Source organism: Ictidomys tridecemlineatus, chromosome 6, assembly GCF_052094955.1.
Source record: "Ictidomys tridecemlineatus isolate mIctTri1 chromosome 6, mIctTri1.hap1, whole genome shotgun sequence".
In the NCBI taxonomy this organism is placed as follows: Eukaryota; Metazoa; Chordata; class Mammalia; order Rodentia; family Sciuridae; genus Ictidomys; species Ictidomys tridecemlineatus.
Window position 1 is genome coordinate 7332024 of NC_135482.1, and position 18315 is coordinate 7350338.

Sequence of the window (18315 nt, forward strand, 5' to 3'; positions counted from 1 at the left end):
TCTCTCACTATTTGGTCATTCCTTGCCACTTCCAACCTCATGATCTCCGGCAGTACTGACCAGCTTTTGGTTTCTAGAGTAGTTGATGCCCTTTTATTTTATTTTTGTATTCCTTTGTGTATCTTCTTTTTGTGGGGTGGATAGGTGCTAGAGACTGAACCCAGGGCCTCATGTATGCTAAGCACGTGCTAGACCACTGAGCTACACCCTCAGATCCCTCTTGCATATAATCTTGCCTCTGCCTTGACCATTCATTCCTTGCTGTGCTTGTCAGCCTCCTGGCTTATACTTATCCTTCAAATCTCAAATCAAGTGCTGCTGCTTCAGAGACTCATGTTTGTCTTCCTTCCCCTGGAAATCTCCATGTCCTATCTCATGTGCTCTCCTTATGTTTGGCACATTCCACCACAGAGCAGTTGTTTCAATCTATTGTTCCTAGCAGGTCTCATCATAGGAAGGAAATTCCTTGAAAGCACAGATGGTATCAACACATAGCAGTATATAATAATTTTTATTTAAGGGCCAAATGAATGCAAACACTTTGAGAAATAAAGCACTCTACAGATGTGACAATATTTCCATCATTGGCATTTTATTGTCATTTCTAACTCTAAAATCATTAAGTTCTTTTTCACTCTTAAAGTTCTGTAATCTATGAATCAGTTCTTGGGAGACAGTTCTGATTTTATTTTGTTCTCTTATCTTTCTGCAGGTGGCTAGAGATCCAAGAATCCTGTCAGCCTATCATATAATTTTGATTTCTCTATGCAACCTTATATTCTTTCTCTGAGAAGTTGATTATATGTAGTTTCCTTTGACTTTCACAACCTAACATACAATTTAGTCCTAAATAGTGATTTACTTCACGTGTTTCTTCATTCCTCAACCCACAATCACTAATTTAGTTACTTTGCTTTAGTTGCTTTATCGTGGCCATGAATTATGCAGTGGCTAAAAACATACACTGTATTAATATAGTGTATTAATATAGTGTAGATGAGCTACAGAATCTAGAGAGAGGCCTGTCGATATGACTAGACTGCAGGAGTTGCCCTTTTTTCCATACCGTACCTCTCATTCGGGTTCTGTGCTCCCTCAGAGGCCTTGGCATAGCAAAAGTATATGGTTGAACTTTGCACTGCCTCTTTTGATTTATTGCACTGGGAAGAATAAGTTTTGATATATGTATTTTTTTTTTTCTTGTTCTTCCTTCTGAGAAGGAAGAGAAATGTTTAACCTCATGGCCTTGCACTGGAACTGGAAATTTGCCTGAGGGAACTTGAAGCCGTCAGTGTTTTTACTCAAATTTCCCCTTAAGGGGAGGGGGATTTCAGCAGAATCTGCCAAAACAGGAAGATACTGGGAAATTTTTTAGTAGCAAAACTGTTGCCATTAGGTTACTGAAAGTATTTGAAAATTTTTCTGGAAATAAATATAGGCATTTTGAATTCCCTTTGGGAGAAAACTATAGATTCTACCAGGTGTAAACAAAAATCCAGACTGAGAAACTTAGCTTTTCAGTTTTTGGTATGTTGTTATAAGGGAACTTTGACCCGCTTGGTGAGAAGAGAAGCAAACCAGAGGGAGTTTTAGGAGTTTACAAACTTTCCTGTAGGGAAAATAGCCATAGGCCAAGGCAAATCTCTGTGGACTATGGGAAGAATCTGTCTCTTTATCAGTTCTGGGTTATGCTAAGAGTATATGGTAAATGGTGACTTTTTTTTAGACAGATTTTTCGAATTCCTATTCATATTGTCATTGTTTTCTATTTCCAAAATCATTTATTTGACACAAGCAAAATATTTGCCCAGTAAGTGTTAGAATGGGTGATTCTCCCCCCCCCCCTTAAAGGGTAATCTATTAGGATGGAATATGACTACCTCTGCTTGGTTTTTTTTTTTTTTTTGGTTTATTTATTTGTTGCACAGATGAGGAAAGTTGAACAGTTGTTTGTCAGTGTGAACTGATAAACTGAGCAGTTACTGAGCCCTGACAAGGGAGGAGTCGTGTGGTTAAATCTTTGTGGCAGCCTCATGACTTTCTGGAAAATTGGAAACAACTTTGCTTAAACAGTACTTGATAGAAATATAATCGTTCTTTCACACTGTAGGAGATAGTTGGGTTCATCTACCATGAGTTCTTTCTGGGGAATTTGGCATGGGTGATTGAGGGCTGATCATATTCATGGCTAGCATGAGACTTATTTTAGTTAGCAAGTGTTTATCAACTATCGATTATATGCTTATCACTATGATACTTATTCTGGGGGATTCCTGAGAAGTAGAAAGGATGATTGTGATATCCACAAAATTTACATTGTTGGAGATACAGGGACTACAAGGGGTCACAAGATCCTGAGAAAGAAAAGATAAATGGGGTCAGGAAAATGAAGGCAAGAAGGATAAATTGATTTAGGGATAGGCAAGAGGAGTCAGAGGAAGGAAGGATGAATCAGATGGTGTTCAGGTAGGCAGAGAATCCTAAGGAAAGATCTGGATACCAGACTAGGTGTGCTATGTAAGGAAGACTAAGGGTTTCACCTTGATTAGAATAGGAAAATTCTAATTAGAATGGGTCAGTTGTAAGATTGTGTCAAATACATAATGATCATAATGATTAGCTGGATTACTGAGTAACTTGAATATTAGAGTTTGGCCCTCACCAGATAGTGGGAAGTCAGTAGTCATTGAGTAACTAATTATTTAGTTTGTCAATTTCTTTAATTGAAATTTTAATTGAGATAATTGTAAATTTTTATAAAAAATATTTTTTAGTTGTAGATGGACATAATACCTTTGTTTTATTTTTACGTGGTGCCAGGGATTGAACCCAGTGCCTCACGCATGCTGGGCAAATTATGTACTGCTGAGCCACAACCCCAGCCCCGAGATAATTATAGATTTACATGTAGTTTTAAAAAATAATTTCAAATGAATCCTTAGTACACAATAATTACTTTTAAGAAATTTATTAAGAATTTTGTAAAGAAGCCAGGTGCAGTGGTGCATGCCTTTTATCCCAGAGACTTGGGAGGCTGAGGCAGGAGGATCACAAGCTCAAGACCCATCTCAGCAACTTATTGAGGTCCTGTCTTAAAACATAAAAAAGGGCTGAGGATGTAGCTCAGTGCAAAATGCCCCTGGGTTCAAGCCCTAGTGCCAAATAAATAAAACAAATAAACAACAACAAAAAACAATCTGTTTACATTCATTAAAAAAGAATTTTATAGGCTGGGGATGTGGCTCAAGCGGTAGCGCGCTCGCCTGGCATGCGTGCGGCCCGGGTTCGATCCTCAGCACCACATACCAACAAAGATGTTGTGTCGGCCGAGAACTAAAAAATAAAATATTAAAAACTCTCTCTCTCTCTCTCTCTCTCTCTCTCTCTCTCTCTCTCTCTTTCTCTCTCTCCCCCCCCTCTCTCTTAAAAAAAAAGAATTTTATAAAGACAAATAGGCTTATTTAGTTCATAATTTTTGAAAGCTGAAAGTACAGGAGGCTTTATAGATTTGGTCTCTGGTGAGGGCCACCTTGGCTACATGACATCAATCAGGGTGAATGGCATCAAGGCAGGAGCATGTGCAAGAAGAACAGATCACATGGAGACCAAGGAGAAACCAAAGAGAACCATAAGAATTACTTTTTAAGTGCTAAGTTTGTGAAAGTTATTTCCAAGTTTGCACAGATGCATAAAACGTTTTGCCTCCTTCTTGCAGGCATACAGGAAAAAAGACATCCTTTTAGTAAAATAGCTTGGGTAGATCAAAATCTGAAGCCTAAAATATGTGATATTTGAGCATAGGTTTTAGAAAATAATTTAGAAACAATTATTTTTAGAAGGGGTTTAGGAGAGGTGCTTTATGGTGCAGGGGTCATGTGAAATTATTCACTCAGCACCTAAAATATGCCAGAATCTGTGCCAGGTGCCAGGAGTATAGTGGTGAACAAGACAGACATGGTTTCGTGTCCTCTCCCAGCCTGAAATTTATTGGTGTAGGCAGATAAATAATTATAAATTATAATAAAACAAAATAGGGGTTATTAAGGAATATTTCAGAATGCCATGGGAGAGCAGAGCAGGGGAATCCAAACAATTTAGGGAACATTTGCAAGAAGGCTTTGCAGAGGAAGGGAGTTTTAAGTGATGACCTGAGGGATGTTGCAGCAGAGTGATCTGTGTGAGGACCTGGAGAGGACAAATGAAATAGCACATTGAAGGAGCTGGAAGACATTCGTTACAGTTGGTAGTAGAGAGGCAGTGTGGTGTAACAGATGTGAGTGGAGCCTTTGCAGCCTTCCACTTCTGGGACTCATCTTCTCCAGCTGTGACAAGCAAAAATGTCTCTATATATTTCCATATCATGTCCCCTCATGGTCATAATTGCCCTGTGTTCAGAACCACTGGTTTTTTTTTTTTTTTTTTTTTTGGTGAGGATTAAAGTTGTTGATTGTATAAAAGCACATAGAACCAGGCATGTGTGCCCTTACTGTGTTATATTACGATTAGTACAGTGGTGTTTAGGAAAAAAATGTGTTTCTTCTGATAATAGTTGAGGGAAATTTAGTCTCTCGTTTGATTAACTAAATAACAAAAAATAAAATATAGTCCAGATGCTGGTATGAACAAATGGGGTTGTCTCTTCCCAGTAAACTGTGTTTACATTCAGAGCCACTTTCTATGGATATAAAGCACTCCATTCATCATGGAACCTTTGGCCCTGCCTTTATATATAAAGGTGTGTCTCAATTGAAAATTTCTTTCTCCCCCCCTCCTTCCTCCCTCCCTGAGGGATGCTGCAGGCAAGAGATCTGCAATCTGAGGGATGTAGACAGACAGACAGACCTTCCTTCCTTCCTCTCTCCCTTCCTCTCTCCCTCCCCCCCCCCCCTCTCAATATAGATGGGATCTTATGTTGCTCAGGCTGGTCACTTACTCTTGGGCTCAAGTAACTCTCTTACTCCAGGCTTCCCAGTAACTGCAACTACAGACATGGGCCACTGAGCCTGAAACACTCAGTAATACTTAATGGAATTTCTCCATCATCTGACACAGCTCAAATTAATCCTTTTTAATGACTACATACTACTTTGTAGCTTGTATGTACATTACCCTGTTGGTGAATGTTTGTTTTTTCCTTCTCTGCTCCCCTTTACCTCCTGTCTGTAGCTCTCTTTTCTTCTTTTTTTAAAAAAATAATCAGTAATATATAGATATATATTATTATTATTTTGGGGGTGGTGGTGGTGGTACTGGGGACTAAATCCAGGAGTGCTACATCCTAGCCCTTTTTATTTTTTGATAGAGAATCTCGCTAAGTTGACCAGGCTGGCTTTGAACTACAGCTTTTCCTGACCAGCTTCCTGCATCAATATACATCCCATATCCTTTTAAATTAAGTTTAACATAATATATTTCTATAAGAGGACTAAGTATCTTTAGGTTCAATAGACAATGCTACCAAATTGTTTTTTAAAGACTTCACGTTTTCACAGGTATGTATGAGAATACTCTCTCCGCCCCTGCCCACCTCTCTGGTATGTATAGATGCTATAAGATCTTTTAAGTTTTCCACTGGTCAAATGGGTGTGAAGTGTTAGCTTGCTGTTATTTTGAAATCATTCCAATCAGGACTATAGTTAGGATTCTTAACAGAAATAAGCCATAAGAAAATCCAGCCTCTTTGGCAGTACAGCTGTATCTCCTTAAAATCCCAATGAAACTTGGGTTAAACAGTATCAGAGGACAGATGAATATAACAGTTCCATTATAGTAAAAATGTGGGCATTTAGATTAAGATATCTGTTAATGAGATTGTTGTACAGAACTAAATTATACTTAGGACTATATTTGTGCATCTGGGTAAAGCCTTTTTCCCTAGGCTTCTTGGCAGATTTTTGCTGCAGAGACAATGTTTCCGGGGAAGTGGAACATAGCACTAAGCAGATCATATTCAGGAAAGTACCAGCACCAAAACAAAACAAAATAAAAAAACGAAAAATTGTGTTGTTGATGGATGCGTCAGAATTTTTAGTTAGCATAGGTGGCACATTTTAAAAATTATGAAATGTTTTAAATTTTCCAAAAAAAGTTAAATTTTGAAAATTTACAAGGGATTCCAAATTGAAAGTGATTGTGAGTATATTACTTTTGAAAGAAGCCAAGCCAACTCACCATACCAAGGGCTAAAGCTTTTTTTAGATTCCCTGGTTATAGACACCATGTAGTTAAATGGCTCTCTGGTTTATCCTGTCCTGGTATGTATGTGAACTAGGGGATCGGTGTCTGTGAAGGAAATATATAGCCCTGGTAAGTGTGGTATCTGGGGTCTCTGACTTCTGGGGACATGTATGAATTAGCAGAACAATTTACAGGACCATGACCTTGCTTCAGAGGTGAAGCAAAGGGAGATGACCTTTTGACAGAGGACCTCTGGTGACTTTGTACTTTGAAAGATGTGAGATCAATGAAGTAATGTGAAAGAGCCAGCAGAATGGAGTTTGACATCATCTGATATGCCCCCAACTGTGTACTTCTGATTTTGTTGACAGTTCATAATGTGGAGAGATTGTTTGGTGACATCTGAACCATTGACAGAGAACAAATATTTTATTGTATGTTTTGGGACAATCACAAGCAGTTAGTGGTGAAGCACAAGTGAACAAGATTTCTAGCCTGATTAGCCCTGCTCTTCTTCACCTAATAGGAAGAATTTGCTTTGGGGATTTCTTTCTTTTTTAAAAAAATATTACTTGTTGATGGACCTTTATTTATTTATTTGTGGTGCTGAGAATCAAATCTAGGGCCTCACACATGCTAGGCAAGTGCTCTACCACTGAGCCACGACCCCAGCCTTTGGGTGACACACAGTACAACCTGAGGCCTTTCAGCAAGATGAGCAGAGCAGGAGTACACAGGTTGTTCAGAACTTCACTAGTTGCTGGCCCTGTGCATTGATGAGTTGGGAGTGGGGTGGCAGACCATGGTAGCAAACATGTCCTCTGTGGCACTAAGTAGGAAAAAAGATCCTGGGGCTTGAACTATGATGATTAATCCATAGAGCACTATTTTTCATAAAGTAGATGGTAAACCACCAATAAGAAATAAATAATATAAGTATGGTATTCTTTCTGTTTACAGATATGGATTTTTACTTTATTAGAATAAAAAAATTATACTAAAATCCTGTCCAGATTTCCTCTGCTTCTTAAATTCTTGTGTTTGTGTTGAAGTATCACATGCTTGATTTCAAATCAAAGGGGAATTTATGGGGATAAGTTTTAGTAAAGTTTGGCCCTTGTCTTAGTCCATTTTCTGTTTCTATAGCAAAATACCCTAGACTGGGTAGTTTGTAAAGAAAAGAACTTTGTGTACCTTGTGGTTCTTGAGATCCCAGAGCATAGTGCTAGCTTTTGCTTGGCTCTTTGTAGGCTCTTCTGGCAATATTACGACATGGGAGTGGAATCATGGTGGGAGTATGTGCAAGAAGGAAAGATCACACGGAAAGATAGGAAGCCAAAGGAATTTGGGGGCCAGACTCACTCTTATTACAACAGTCCACTTTCATTGGAACTAACTGGGGTCCCATGAGAATCCCTGCTGAGTGCAGTTCCTCCAGTGACCTAACCACCTTCCATTAGGCTGCACCTTTAAAGATTCTACCATCTCAACTCCCACATACTGGTGACTAGACACCTAGTACATGAACCACAAACCTTTTTGTGAGAGACATACTCAGACCATATTCAAACCTTAGCAACCCTTAATGTCTAAGGTCACAGATAAGATGTTTTCTTTTTGTGTTGTACGGTCTGCCTTCAAAATCTTTTAAAATGACCATTCTTGCTTTCAAAATAATTTGTAAGAAAAAACTGTTTTAGCTTAGGCATAGTGGCAGACACCTGTAATCAATCCCAGTGACTCGGGAGGCTGAGACAGAATTGCCAGTTCAAGGCCAGCCTGGGCAACTTAATGAGACCCTGTCTCAAAGACAAGAAGGTCTGAGGATGTAGCTCAGTTATAGAAAACACTTGCCTAGAATGTGGATTCCAGTATACCCATCCTCAAAAAATCTATTTTAGAAAGATGGTTAAAACATTTTTGAGGGCTGGGGATGTGGCTCAAGCGGTAGCACGCTCGCCTGGCATGTGTGAGGCCCGGGTTCGATCCTCAGCACCACATACAAAGATGTTGTGTCCGCCGAAAACTAAAAATAAAATATATTTTTTTAAAAATTCTCTCTCTCTCTCTCTCTCTCTCTCTCTATATATATATATATATATATATATATATATATATATATATCTCTCTCTCTCTCTCTCTCTCTATCTATCTCTTAAAAAAAAAGAGTTTAAAAAAACATTTTTGAGTATGTGATTAGAGGGAGCAGCACTCTTTTTAGTTTTTCAAAAATTATTTTGCTTGAGGAACATTATTAAATGCTACACACACACACACACACACACACACACACACACACACACACACACATATATTTTTTTTTCCCTCCCTGAAGACATGATTACCCAAAGGTTTAGCCAGTTAGAAAACTCTCCTTTCATCTTTTTTTTTCTGTTTCAGAAAGTTCTACTTTTGGTAAATGGCTGTTCCAAAGTGTGCTCTGGCAATTCCATTCCACAGTTTTGTGTGCAGGCTGCTTGTCAGTACTCTGTGTTGTCTCTGCTCTTTAAATGACTCAGTATTACTCAGAGAATCAGAACAAGGAATCCTGGGAGAGACTGTGACTGGCTTCCTATTTTAGGTGATGGTTTTTATTTAATTTACTAGGTCATGTAATGCAGGCAGACATTAACAGTTTGAGAAATTCTAAAGGAATGTAGGTTCCAAGCATGACATCTTTATGAGAAAACAGTTGTGAGTTCACTAAAATATTAATTTGGTAATGTTAAACAGTTATTTTTTAAAAATATCTTGTTCCCCCTTTTCCTACCCTGTGAGTATTTTTATTAAACAATACAACAAAAGGAACAATTTGCTAAATTATTTTCTGCATAACAGACATACTGATTAATTGATTGTATCATTAAATTCTTTCTAAAACCCCATGAATTTGGTGATATAATCCCCATTTCCAGGTATGAAAAGAATTACCCAGAGAGGTTGAGTGATTTACTCAGAGCCAGATTGGTGGTAGGGGGTCAGAGTCATAGTTTGAGTTTAGGGCTGTGGGATTCCAGATGCAAATTCTCAGCCTTAAGTTTACACTGTCCCTGTCCTACTTCTGACAGGTGGATGATCTGTATATAGATCTTGGGCAGACTAAAAAACAATCTGGTTGTCTTGGTTGCTGTGACAGTTCATCTCTTTATTTGCCTGTGCCTGTACTGTATGTATAATACACACTTTGTAAATATTTATTGCATGAGCAAGTATGTAGTAAAGCATGGAAGATGGAAGTGTGCTGACATTTGTTTGTAAAGATTTTTAAGTATATGCTGTGTTTGTAAATATAGTAAAGTACATCTTAAACTAATGTTTATCAGGTTTATTTGTTGCATATATAGCCTTTTAGATGAGAATAAAACACCTCCTGGCTTGGTTTCTGGAGATTAACTATAGTTTGAGTCCTCACTTCCCTCCTTGTAACCAGCCTGCTGGTCTTGTCCTCTTCCTTTTCACAATGCTGGCAAAATGACTTTCTCTATTTCTTTTTTTCTATTCTCAAATCCCCAAGTAATTGTTTTTACACCTTTTGCTTTTGTACATGCCTCTTCCTTTGGTTAGAATGCCCTTCCCATCTTTTTGGATTGGTGGGGTGTTTTGTTTTTTTTTTTTTTTTTTTTTGTTGTTGTTGTTTTTAAAAATAATTCTGATCTCAGCCCAGGTGCTTTTTCCTTTTGAGACAGGTTTTAGTTGAGGTAAATTTATGTACAATAAAATACAAAACCTTGTTTAAGAGTACAGTCCAGTGAGTTTTGATAAAAATTATACCAGTACAGTTAGGATACAGAATATTTCCATTACCCCATAAAGCTTCACATGCCTCTGGGGAGACCTCTGAATTTTGCCTTTTCCTGAACTTCAAATAATTAGTCATACAGTGTGTAGACTTATGTTTGTGTCTTCTGTTATTAGTATAATGCTTTTGACATCCATCAGCGTTGGTGCCTATAGCAATAGTTGGTGGGGTTTTTTTCTTTTTAATTACTTAAGTAGTATTTCCATGTATGGATGTACCACAATTTTTATTCCATTCACAAGTGGAAAGACATTTAGGTTATTTCTAATTACAAATAAAGCTGCTCTGAATATTCATGTATAGCTCTTAAATGGATATACATATTTTTTGTTTTCTGGGATAAATACTCAGGAATGGAATTATTGACTTGTATATTAAGTTTATAAACATCTTCTGAAGCAAGGAGCATTATCATTTTCTACCCCCTCCCCCAACCCGCAGCACACAGTAATTTGGAAAATGCCATTTGCTCCTTGTTCTCAATACCAGTTATTTGTTATTATTTATTGGTAGTGTTTGTGTTCTGATACTAACCAAATAATTATCTTTACATGTTTTTATTGGGAAAGGTATTGCACCCCCCACCTTTTTTTGGTACTAGAGATTGAAACCAGTGGTACTTACCCCAGTAAGCCACACCCGCAGCCCTTTTTATTTTTTATTTTAAGACGAGGTCTCACTAAGTTACTTTAGGGCCTTGCTTTGCTAAGGCTGGCCTTGAACTGGTGATTCTCCTGACTCAGCCTCCTGAGCTGCTGAGAATACAGGTGTATACTATCATGCCTGGCCTAATTAAGGGTTTCTGTTGCAAGTTTTTCTCTCTTCATTTTACAAATACTTAGCAATTTACAGTATATATGGATTAGATGGAGAAGAATGACTATACTCTCAGTGCCCCCAGCAGGCCCTGTAAACAGGAGCCATGGCAGATGATTGTGACACATTTGATTGATCGATCCATCCTTTTTTCCTTCCTTCTTTCTTTGTGCTGGGATTGAACCCAGTGCCTTGTGCATGCTAGGCCAGACACATTTGATTCTGATTGTTTACCTATTTTCTCACTAGAACAAATTACTTACAATAGTGGTTTTCCCTCCATTGCCTCTGCAATGTATTCCTCTTAGGGAGAAGAATAGGGAGACACATCTGGCTGCAACTGTGCCACCAGCCTTAATATCTGATTCTCCTTTTAGGAGAATGCCTGTGAGTGTCATGGTGGCAACCGTTTTCATAATCAGCTGGGTAGATCTTTAAATTCAGTCTGCTGGTGGATTTGTCCTGATTGCCTTCCCAATGGTTTGAATGATGGAACTGTGACATCCAAGGAGTAAAATCAAAGGGTAACAAGATAAGGGTATGAATCTCAATTTTTTTCTAGGCTGCCATTTTTGTCTTAATACACTGTCCCTGACACTAGCCAGCGTCTTAGAGTCTTCATTTGCTTTTGAAACAAAAAGGTCAAATATGTACTGAGCTACATATTTTAGAGATTTTATTAACAAGTGTTTGCAAGTTGCTAAGAAGTGTTCATTTGTTTGTTCATTCATTGAGCAGTTTACCAGTTAACCATATTTATGATTCCTATTTCAGTGCTCTGATAGGGCTTTTTTCAAAATCAATTCTTTCTGAGGTCTCTCCCTACCAGTTTGGTATCTTTTGTCTGTAAGCATTTAAAACACAAATGTTAAGTAAAATAAGATAGTGCTGAAATTTAGCTCCTTGTTAAAACTTTGATACAGGCTTAGCACAAGAAGGAAGGGAGGCAGTGGGAAGAACAGGGAACCTAGTCATGTGATACTTACTGCTTGTCTGGCAGAAGCCTTTTGGTTCTGAGCAGAGAAACCAACTGTTTACTATTTTGGGTGAGTGAGGTTGGTTGGTTGCTACGAGTATTTTCTCTAGGGGAACCCTCTCCTCTTCCAGCTCTACACATTGAAATCATTCCCGTTCTGCTTTTTAGCATTTGGGTAGAGGAGAGAGTTGTCTGTGTGGAGGCCCAGTGCTAACAGGAAGAAATGTTTTGTCAGGAGATGTACTGATTCTGACCTTCTGCAATCTGCTTTTAATGCTCCACTCCCTGAGTAAACTCAAGATCTAGCTGTTCTTGCAACTGCAAAAATGAAGTGCATACTTTAACCCAAAGAGCAGTGCTAATCAGGAAATAATAAATGGCCTCTCTAAGGAGTGAGGAAAGGAAGACTGGCTTCTTGCAGCGTTGGCCTCTGGAGTCTCATATCTCTTCCAGCATGTTGGAGAAGACCAAGATTTATCAGCCCACCTGCAGGTTTTTGCCCCTCTCATGGATTGTCCTGAAGCCCGGGAAGGACAGCTGCTCAGCAGTGTGCCTTGCCCCTTCTCACAGTTTGCGGGAAGGTTAGAGGGTTTCTCCTTTCGTGATTTGCATGCTTTTGTTTCTTCCTAAACTTCCTGCTGTCCTTTACTGTCCTTTATCATCTTCCTATTTCTCTGTAGCCACCCAAGCCGTGACTTTGGATTTTTTTTCCTCCCAAAGTTTAAAGATTATTGTATGCCCAACAGATAGATAACTGGACATAGTACTGTAGGGTGCATTTTGTGACCTGATAGGACAGTAGTTAATTAAGATATTTCATTGTGTCACTCCTTTCCTTCTTCCAATGCACAGCTGATATAGCCAAGCTTAACACTGTGGAAAAAGGGAAGAAAAAACTTATCTCTAGTGAAGTGGGATTTTTCCCTCTTTATGTGGGTCAAATGTGGTGTTTTATCAATAAAACACTCTGGTAATGGCTACTATGCAAATAAATAGGCAGCTATTGGTGATGACTCAGTTTCTTCTGTCTCTTAAATACTGAAAGTGAGTAGATAAGGTCTCATAACTCTAAATCATCATAATTTAAAATAAAACTACTCCTGGAAAGCTTTTTACTTGTAATGCATCAGTTTTGATTAGTGTGGACAATTTACATTGGCCATATCAATCTTGAAGTAATTTTTCTTCATAAATATCCTTCTTTCATGTTCTGAAACTGCTTGAAAAGATATTCTTTGGGAGTGGAATGGACACATTTGAGTTCTGCAGAAAAGTTCAGTGTTAAATTTGAGAAAAGTTCAAAATTTTTTGAATGTTTTGAGAAACATTCTGGGATGTTAAAAAAAATGAAGGTGGGTACTTTATCCAAATGCTATCAAATATGAATGGAAAGAATTGTCAATATTTTATTGTCCTAGCTTGGAAACCCTAACATTCATAACATAATTTATCTGCAGTCTTTATATTGATTGCATAAATTCTACTTTTCTAAAAACTTAAACATTTAGCATGTGGAGCTGGAAAAGAAAATGAGTGATCATCAGTGCCATTTACTGAGAGAATAGTTTTAAGACCTGATTGAGAGGCGATTGATTTCTCTTAATATCTGGAAGTATTCTAAAATAACGTGAAAGAAACACAATGGCCCCATTAGAGGGCACATTGTTGGAGAAGCAGAGAGAATATATGGCTCAGAATTTACATCTTTGGGCAGCTACCTTTGATTTTTATAATCCAGAAAGATATTTTTGCATTAGCTGTAAAACCGTATAGGAAATATAAATGCAGTCTTGTCATGAATAGGATCAGAATAATTACCTTAAGCAACAGAATTTAAATTTTGATAGTGTGCTTAGAACCTTGTTTTTAGAATTTTGTATGTTTGCTAAATCTTGAGATGACTCAAATTATGTCTTCTATAAGTAAATATACACATTATTTTTAAAAAATCACTGTCATTTTGAAAGTTTCATAGAAATGAATTGTGCACTAGGTAGCAAAAGTATAAAGGATATCCCATATTACTTCTTTTGGACAGAAACAGGTATTTGAGGAACAGAATTCTTCCGTGAAATATATAATCACTGAAAATGATTCTTCTTACTCTTATATTTTATTATTATAGATAAATTTCTAACAACAATCTTTTTCTTCTTTCATAGTTTTTCTCTTCCTTCTCTTATTCATTGATTTTATTTTGTAGGGGATGGAATGCAGCACTTTGTGCATGCTAGACAAGTGCTCTACCACTGAGCCGCACCCCCAATCCTTATTTTCTTTATTACCAGACTTTGACAAGGGTCCATTCTGCCTGATTTTTTTTTTTTTTTATCTCCAGTAGGATGAGTGAGCAGTCATGAAAGATTGGTATCTTTGTGGTTTTGTACCACCTTTAGGTACAGTACTGCCCAGTTCCCACCTGTATTGTCCATTATGGTAGCCACTAGCCAAATGTGGCTGTTGAGACTTGAAATGTGACTAACACATGAGAAACTGAATTTTTTATTTGATTTTAGTTAAATTTAAATATTAGATGTGGCTGGTGGCTGCTGTGTTGGACATCACAGTTCTAAACCTTAGTGATCCTTCTTTTTTAAAATAAAAAAAATATTTACTTTTTAGGTGTAGTTGGACACAATATCATTAATTAATTAATTATTATTATTTTTTTAATGTGATGCTTAGGATCGAACCCAAGGCCTCACACGTGCTAGGCAAGTGTTCTATCTCTGAGCTAATACTCCAGCCCCAGTAAGCCTTCTTTCATTACTCCCCTTCACCGCTGAATGCTCCAGCTAAATAGGAGAGTGTCGGCTATGTTCTTAACCTTTGGGTATCTCCCATTTCCAGGCCTTGGCTCTTGCTATTCATCTGTAGTTTATGAAGTGCTTCAAAGATTGCTTAATGCTGCTGCCCCCATGAAGCTTACCTAATCCTTTTGTACTGTAGTAATTTATTATCTGAAAACTCTCAAAGCTCTTATAATGCTCATTGATTACATTCATTTGTTTTACATTTTTTATTTCTTAACTGTATTTATAAATTCCGTAAGGGGGTTTCGTAGTTATTTTTAAATGTGTGTGATAGTTTCAATCTTTTCTTTCTCTTAAAAATGCATAGCAGAGTCTTTTAATGCATAATGGATGGGTTGTGTGAACTAGCTATTAGTCTACTGAGATTGTTGATGGTTACTGTTCTTCCTGACACTAGAGGGCAGTATTGTGTCCATAAGCCAATTGTGATGTTTATTCCAAAATGACAGATTTGGAGTACTCTCCTAATTCAGTTTTACATAAATAATTCTAGCTTTCAGAAAGAAATCACATCTGTTGATTGTCCAGTGATATAAATGCTATTTTTATAAAGTTATCTTGAGTTAGATTTAGACTGATGTTGGACCAGGAAAGAGATTCTTACTATATCTGAGAAGTACTAGCCAAGATATTAAACATCAGAGATTAATTCCTTGAGGACAAAAGCCTTTTTATGGTAGGCAGCTAGTATCCTAGCACTGAGCAGATAGTCAAGGTCTGAAGTTCTTAGTTTGATCTTGCCAGTGGTGAGCTTGGCCAAGTTGCTCTAAGCTTGGCAAACCAGTTCCTCTCATTGTACTTATAGTGGGTATAATGTTCACTGAACTAAAACTCTAGGGCCAAATGATCTCATATGTATGAGAAAGCAGCTTTGTAAAGTATTATGTAAATGTATAGTGTTATTTTCCTGCTCAGTGCCTGTTTTGTGCCTGGAACCAAAGCATGCACATAATAAATGATTAATTTAAAATTTTTATGACATTGAATTTTAAATTTTAAGATTGCACTCTGTTAAAGGTTGATGAGAAATAAAAATGATGCTGATATACTCATCTAAGAGGCTACATACCCTGAGAAGTGATTATAGTCACAATAGTTTAGTTAACATGTATCCTCACCTTTGATGTTTTTTTGTTTGTTTGATTTTTGTGGTGCTGGGGATTGAACCCAGGGTCTTGTGCATGTGAGGCAAGCACTCTACCAACTGAGCTATATCCCTAGCCCACCTTTGATGTTATTCAATTTAAAAATGTACTGGTTATAGTCATGATAGTTTAGTTAACATGTATCCTCACTTTTGATGTTATTTAGCCTCAGAATGTACTATATGTGATATATAAGTGTAAACTCTTTTTTTTTAAGTCTTTTGTCTAGTGGATTTATTTTTGTGTATCCTCTACCCTTTTTTATACTAATTTCAAATATTCAGAATCAGTCCGTTACAGTGAGATATTTGGGCTTCTTATAGAAAACCAGGTTAAAAAATAGTTATTTAGACAAAATTGTTACAGTTTGGAAATTCACATGGTTATATTCTCCTGCCAGATTTGTAGTTAGAAAAGAAGCAAGCTATTCTAGAAGAGAGGGTAGTATGGTAGTTGCTTTTTGTTGAAACCAACCATCAGCCTGGAGCTTTCTCTAGTAAATTATTAGATTCATTAAATAAAATGTCCAGCTGAGGTTCATGCAGTCTCACAGTTACAAAATACTATTGCCAAAGAGAGTTGCAGTCATAATATCTGCAATCGAATCATTTCCTGTTCAGGCTTGAAGGTGGGGAACCATCTGAAACTAGTCCTGTAAGATTATAAGAAATGCCTTGGTGAGGGAGGACTTGACACTATTGAGTAGAAAGCCTAGCAAGTGTAGGGGTGAAGAAGGCACCCAAGGATCCTGGGACTAATCAGACTTAAAGGCGTAGATCAGGATATGCAAAGCCCAGTCCCTTGGGGGTGATCTGAATAAAGCTCCTCTAGGGCATTCAGGTATGTGCTGAATATACTGGGCAGTGGGCCAGGCAGATGGCACATTCCTGCATCAACCTTCAGAAGCCTGCCAGGTTCAAAAGCTAGTGCAGGGAAAGCATGGCTGTGCCCTGGCAAGAACAGCCCCCAAGAGCCTGCATTTCATGTATCATTTGGTCCTCCCCAGTTGAGGGGATGCCTTGGTCTGGGCTAATCTCTTGAGTCCACTTAAGGATTGGCATATATTCTCACAGTGCTTGCTCCTACCTCATCTTGGAGTTGCTTTTTATTGTTAATAAAGCTCCAGAACTGATTCAACTCCTCTGAGTGATTCCTCCAGACTGGGGATGACTTGGGGTTAGTTAGTCTTTGGGATTCCACAACTCCCCTCCCTTTCCACTGAAGTCTATCTTCATTCAGCTCACATTCTCAAGTTTGACTAAGCCACCCATCTAAGAATAGGTGGGAAGCAAGTTAGGCTGCAGTCTAACTTGCTCTTAGCTGTATAAAGGAAATTTAGTGTAATATACTCCTTACACTTCACCCCCACTTTCCTGTTGCCCTTTTGATTTTTTTTTAAATCTGATACTCAGCCTCTCCTCTCCCCACTCACACACCATTGGAGTCTCCTAAGCTATTTCTGTCCATTTAATGATCCCCAGCTGTTGCTGTAGTTCTAGCTGTCTTCATACCCAGGAGAAGCAAAAAGCCATAGGAAGAGGGGTCTTACATATTGTGGATCACACATTGTGTCACACAAGTCTTAATCATTTTGCTAAAACCACTAGGATGAGGTTCTGAGGGAGAGTATTAATACTGGAATGACTTGAAAATGCAGAAGGGAAAGTACAGGAAGCTTCTATCAGAGACATTTAGAAAAGAAGCATTCTGGATGAGTGTAGTTTACAATAATGCATCACCTGTTTCCAGATAGAGGAGAGAACTTTGAATATATTCACCATAAAGAAATAATTAAGGTGATGGATAATTTACCCAGTGTATATCAGTCAAAACATCTTATTGTACCTCATAAAAATATAAAATATTATGTGCCAAATGAGTTTAAAAAAAAATAAAACAGCAGTCGGCTGATATATGTAGCAGTTCTCTGCATTATTCATAATCGTGGTAGAAAATTGTGGTATGTAGTGACTATTTGATCACTTTGCATTCTGCTTTAGCTATTAGGCTGAAATGTCCCCATTAACTATGGTGTGTGCTTAAGGAGCCAGATACCTAAATACAAGGAAGGATTCTGTGGTAGGAAAGAGGAAATCATTCCTAACGTGGCAAGAAAAAACATAGATTTCAGTTCTGCTTTAACTTAATGCAGGTTTGTTTCGTAAAATTTTGTGCAAAACCTGCTGTAATGAAATGTACCATTTGCAAATTCAACCACACATACTTAAGGAAATACAAAGTTGCAGTTTGTAAAAACAGTTTGTAAAAAGAAAATGAACGTGCGTTACACGTACCTTTGTTTTTTGAGATGTCTTTACTAATCTTGCTGGATGGGGAGTGCAGACCTCCTACAGTTAAAGGAGCTCCTGGCTTCTTTTTTATGTATTTGATCTTGAGAATGTTAACTCTTTCTAGCAAGTTTTGCTGCTAGTCTCATAGTGTTCATGTTCACAAACTGCAAGGAGTTTAGTTTTATGGATCTTATTATTAATATAATTTTGGCACTGGGGATTGAATCCAGTGCTCATGCATGCCAGGCAAGCACTCTACCAACTGAGCTGTATTCCCAGCCCTAACTTTATGGATTTC

General features: G+C 37.7%; 1 protein-coding gene across 3 annotated transcripts in view; it reads left to right on the forward strand.

The window, feature by feature from the left end:
• The window catches only part of Mrtfa (myocardin related transcription factor A), a 181294-nt gene that overhangs the window by 105426 nt on the left and 57553 nt on the right, over nucleotides 1–18315 (forward strand). Inside the window, exon 3 of one of the 3 annotated variants that reach the window (XM_078052692.1) lies at nucleotides 5303–5534. The exons of the other annotated variants lie outside the window; for them this stretch is intronic. Coding sequence (XP_077908818.1) covers nucleotides 5495–5534 — 40 coding nt within the window. The 5' untranslated portion in view covers nucleotides 5303–5494. The remainder of the gene's footprint in view (nucleotides 1–5302; nucleotides 5535–18315) is intronic. 3 annotated transcript variants of the gene reach the window in all.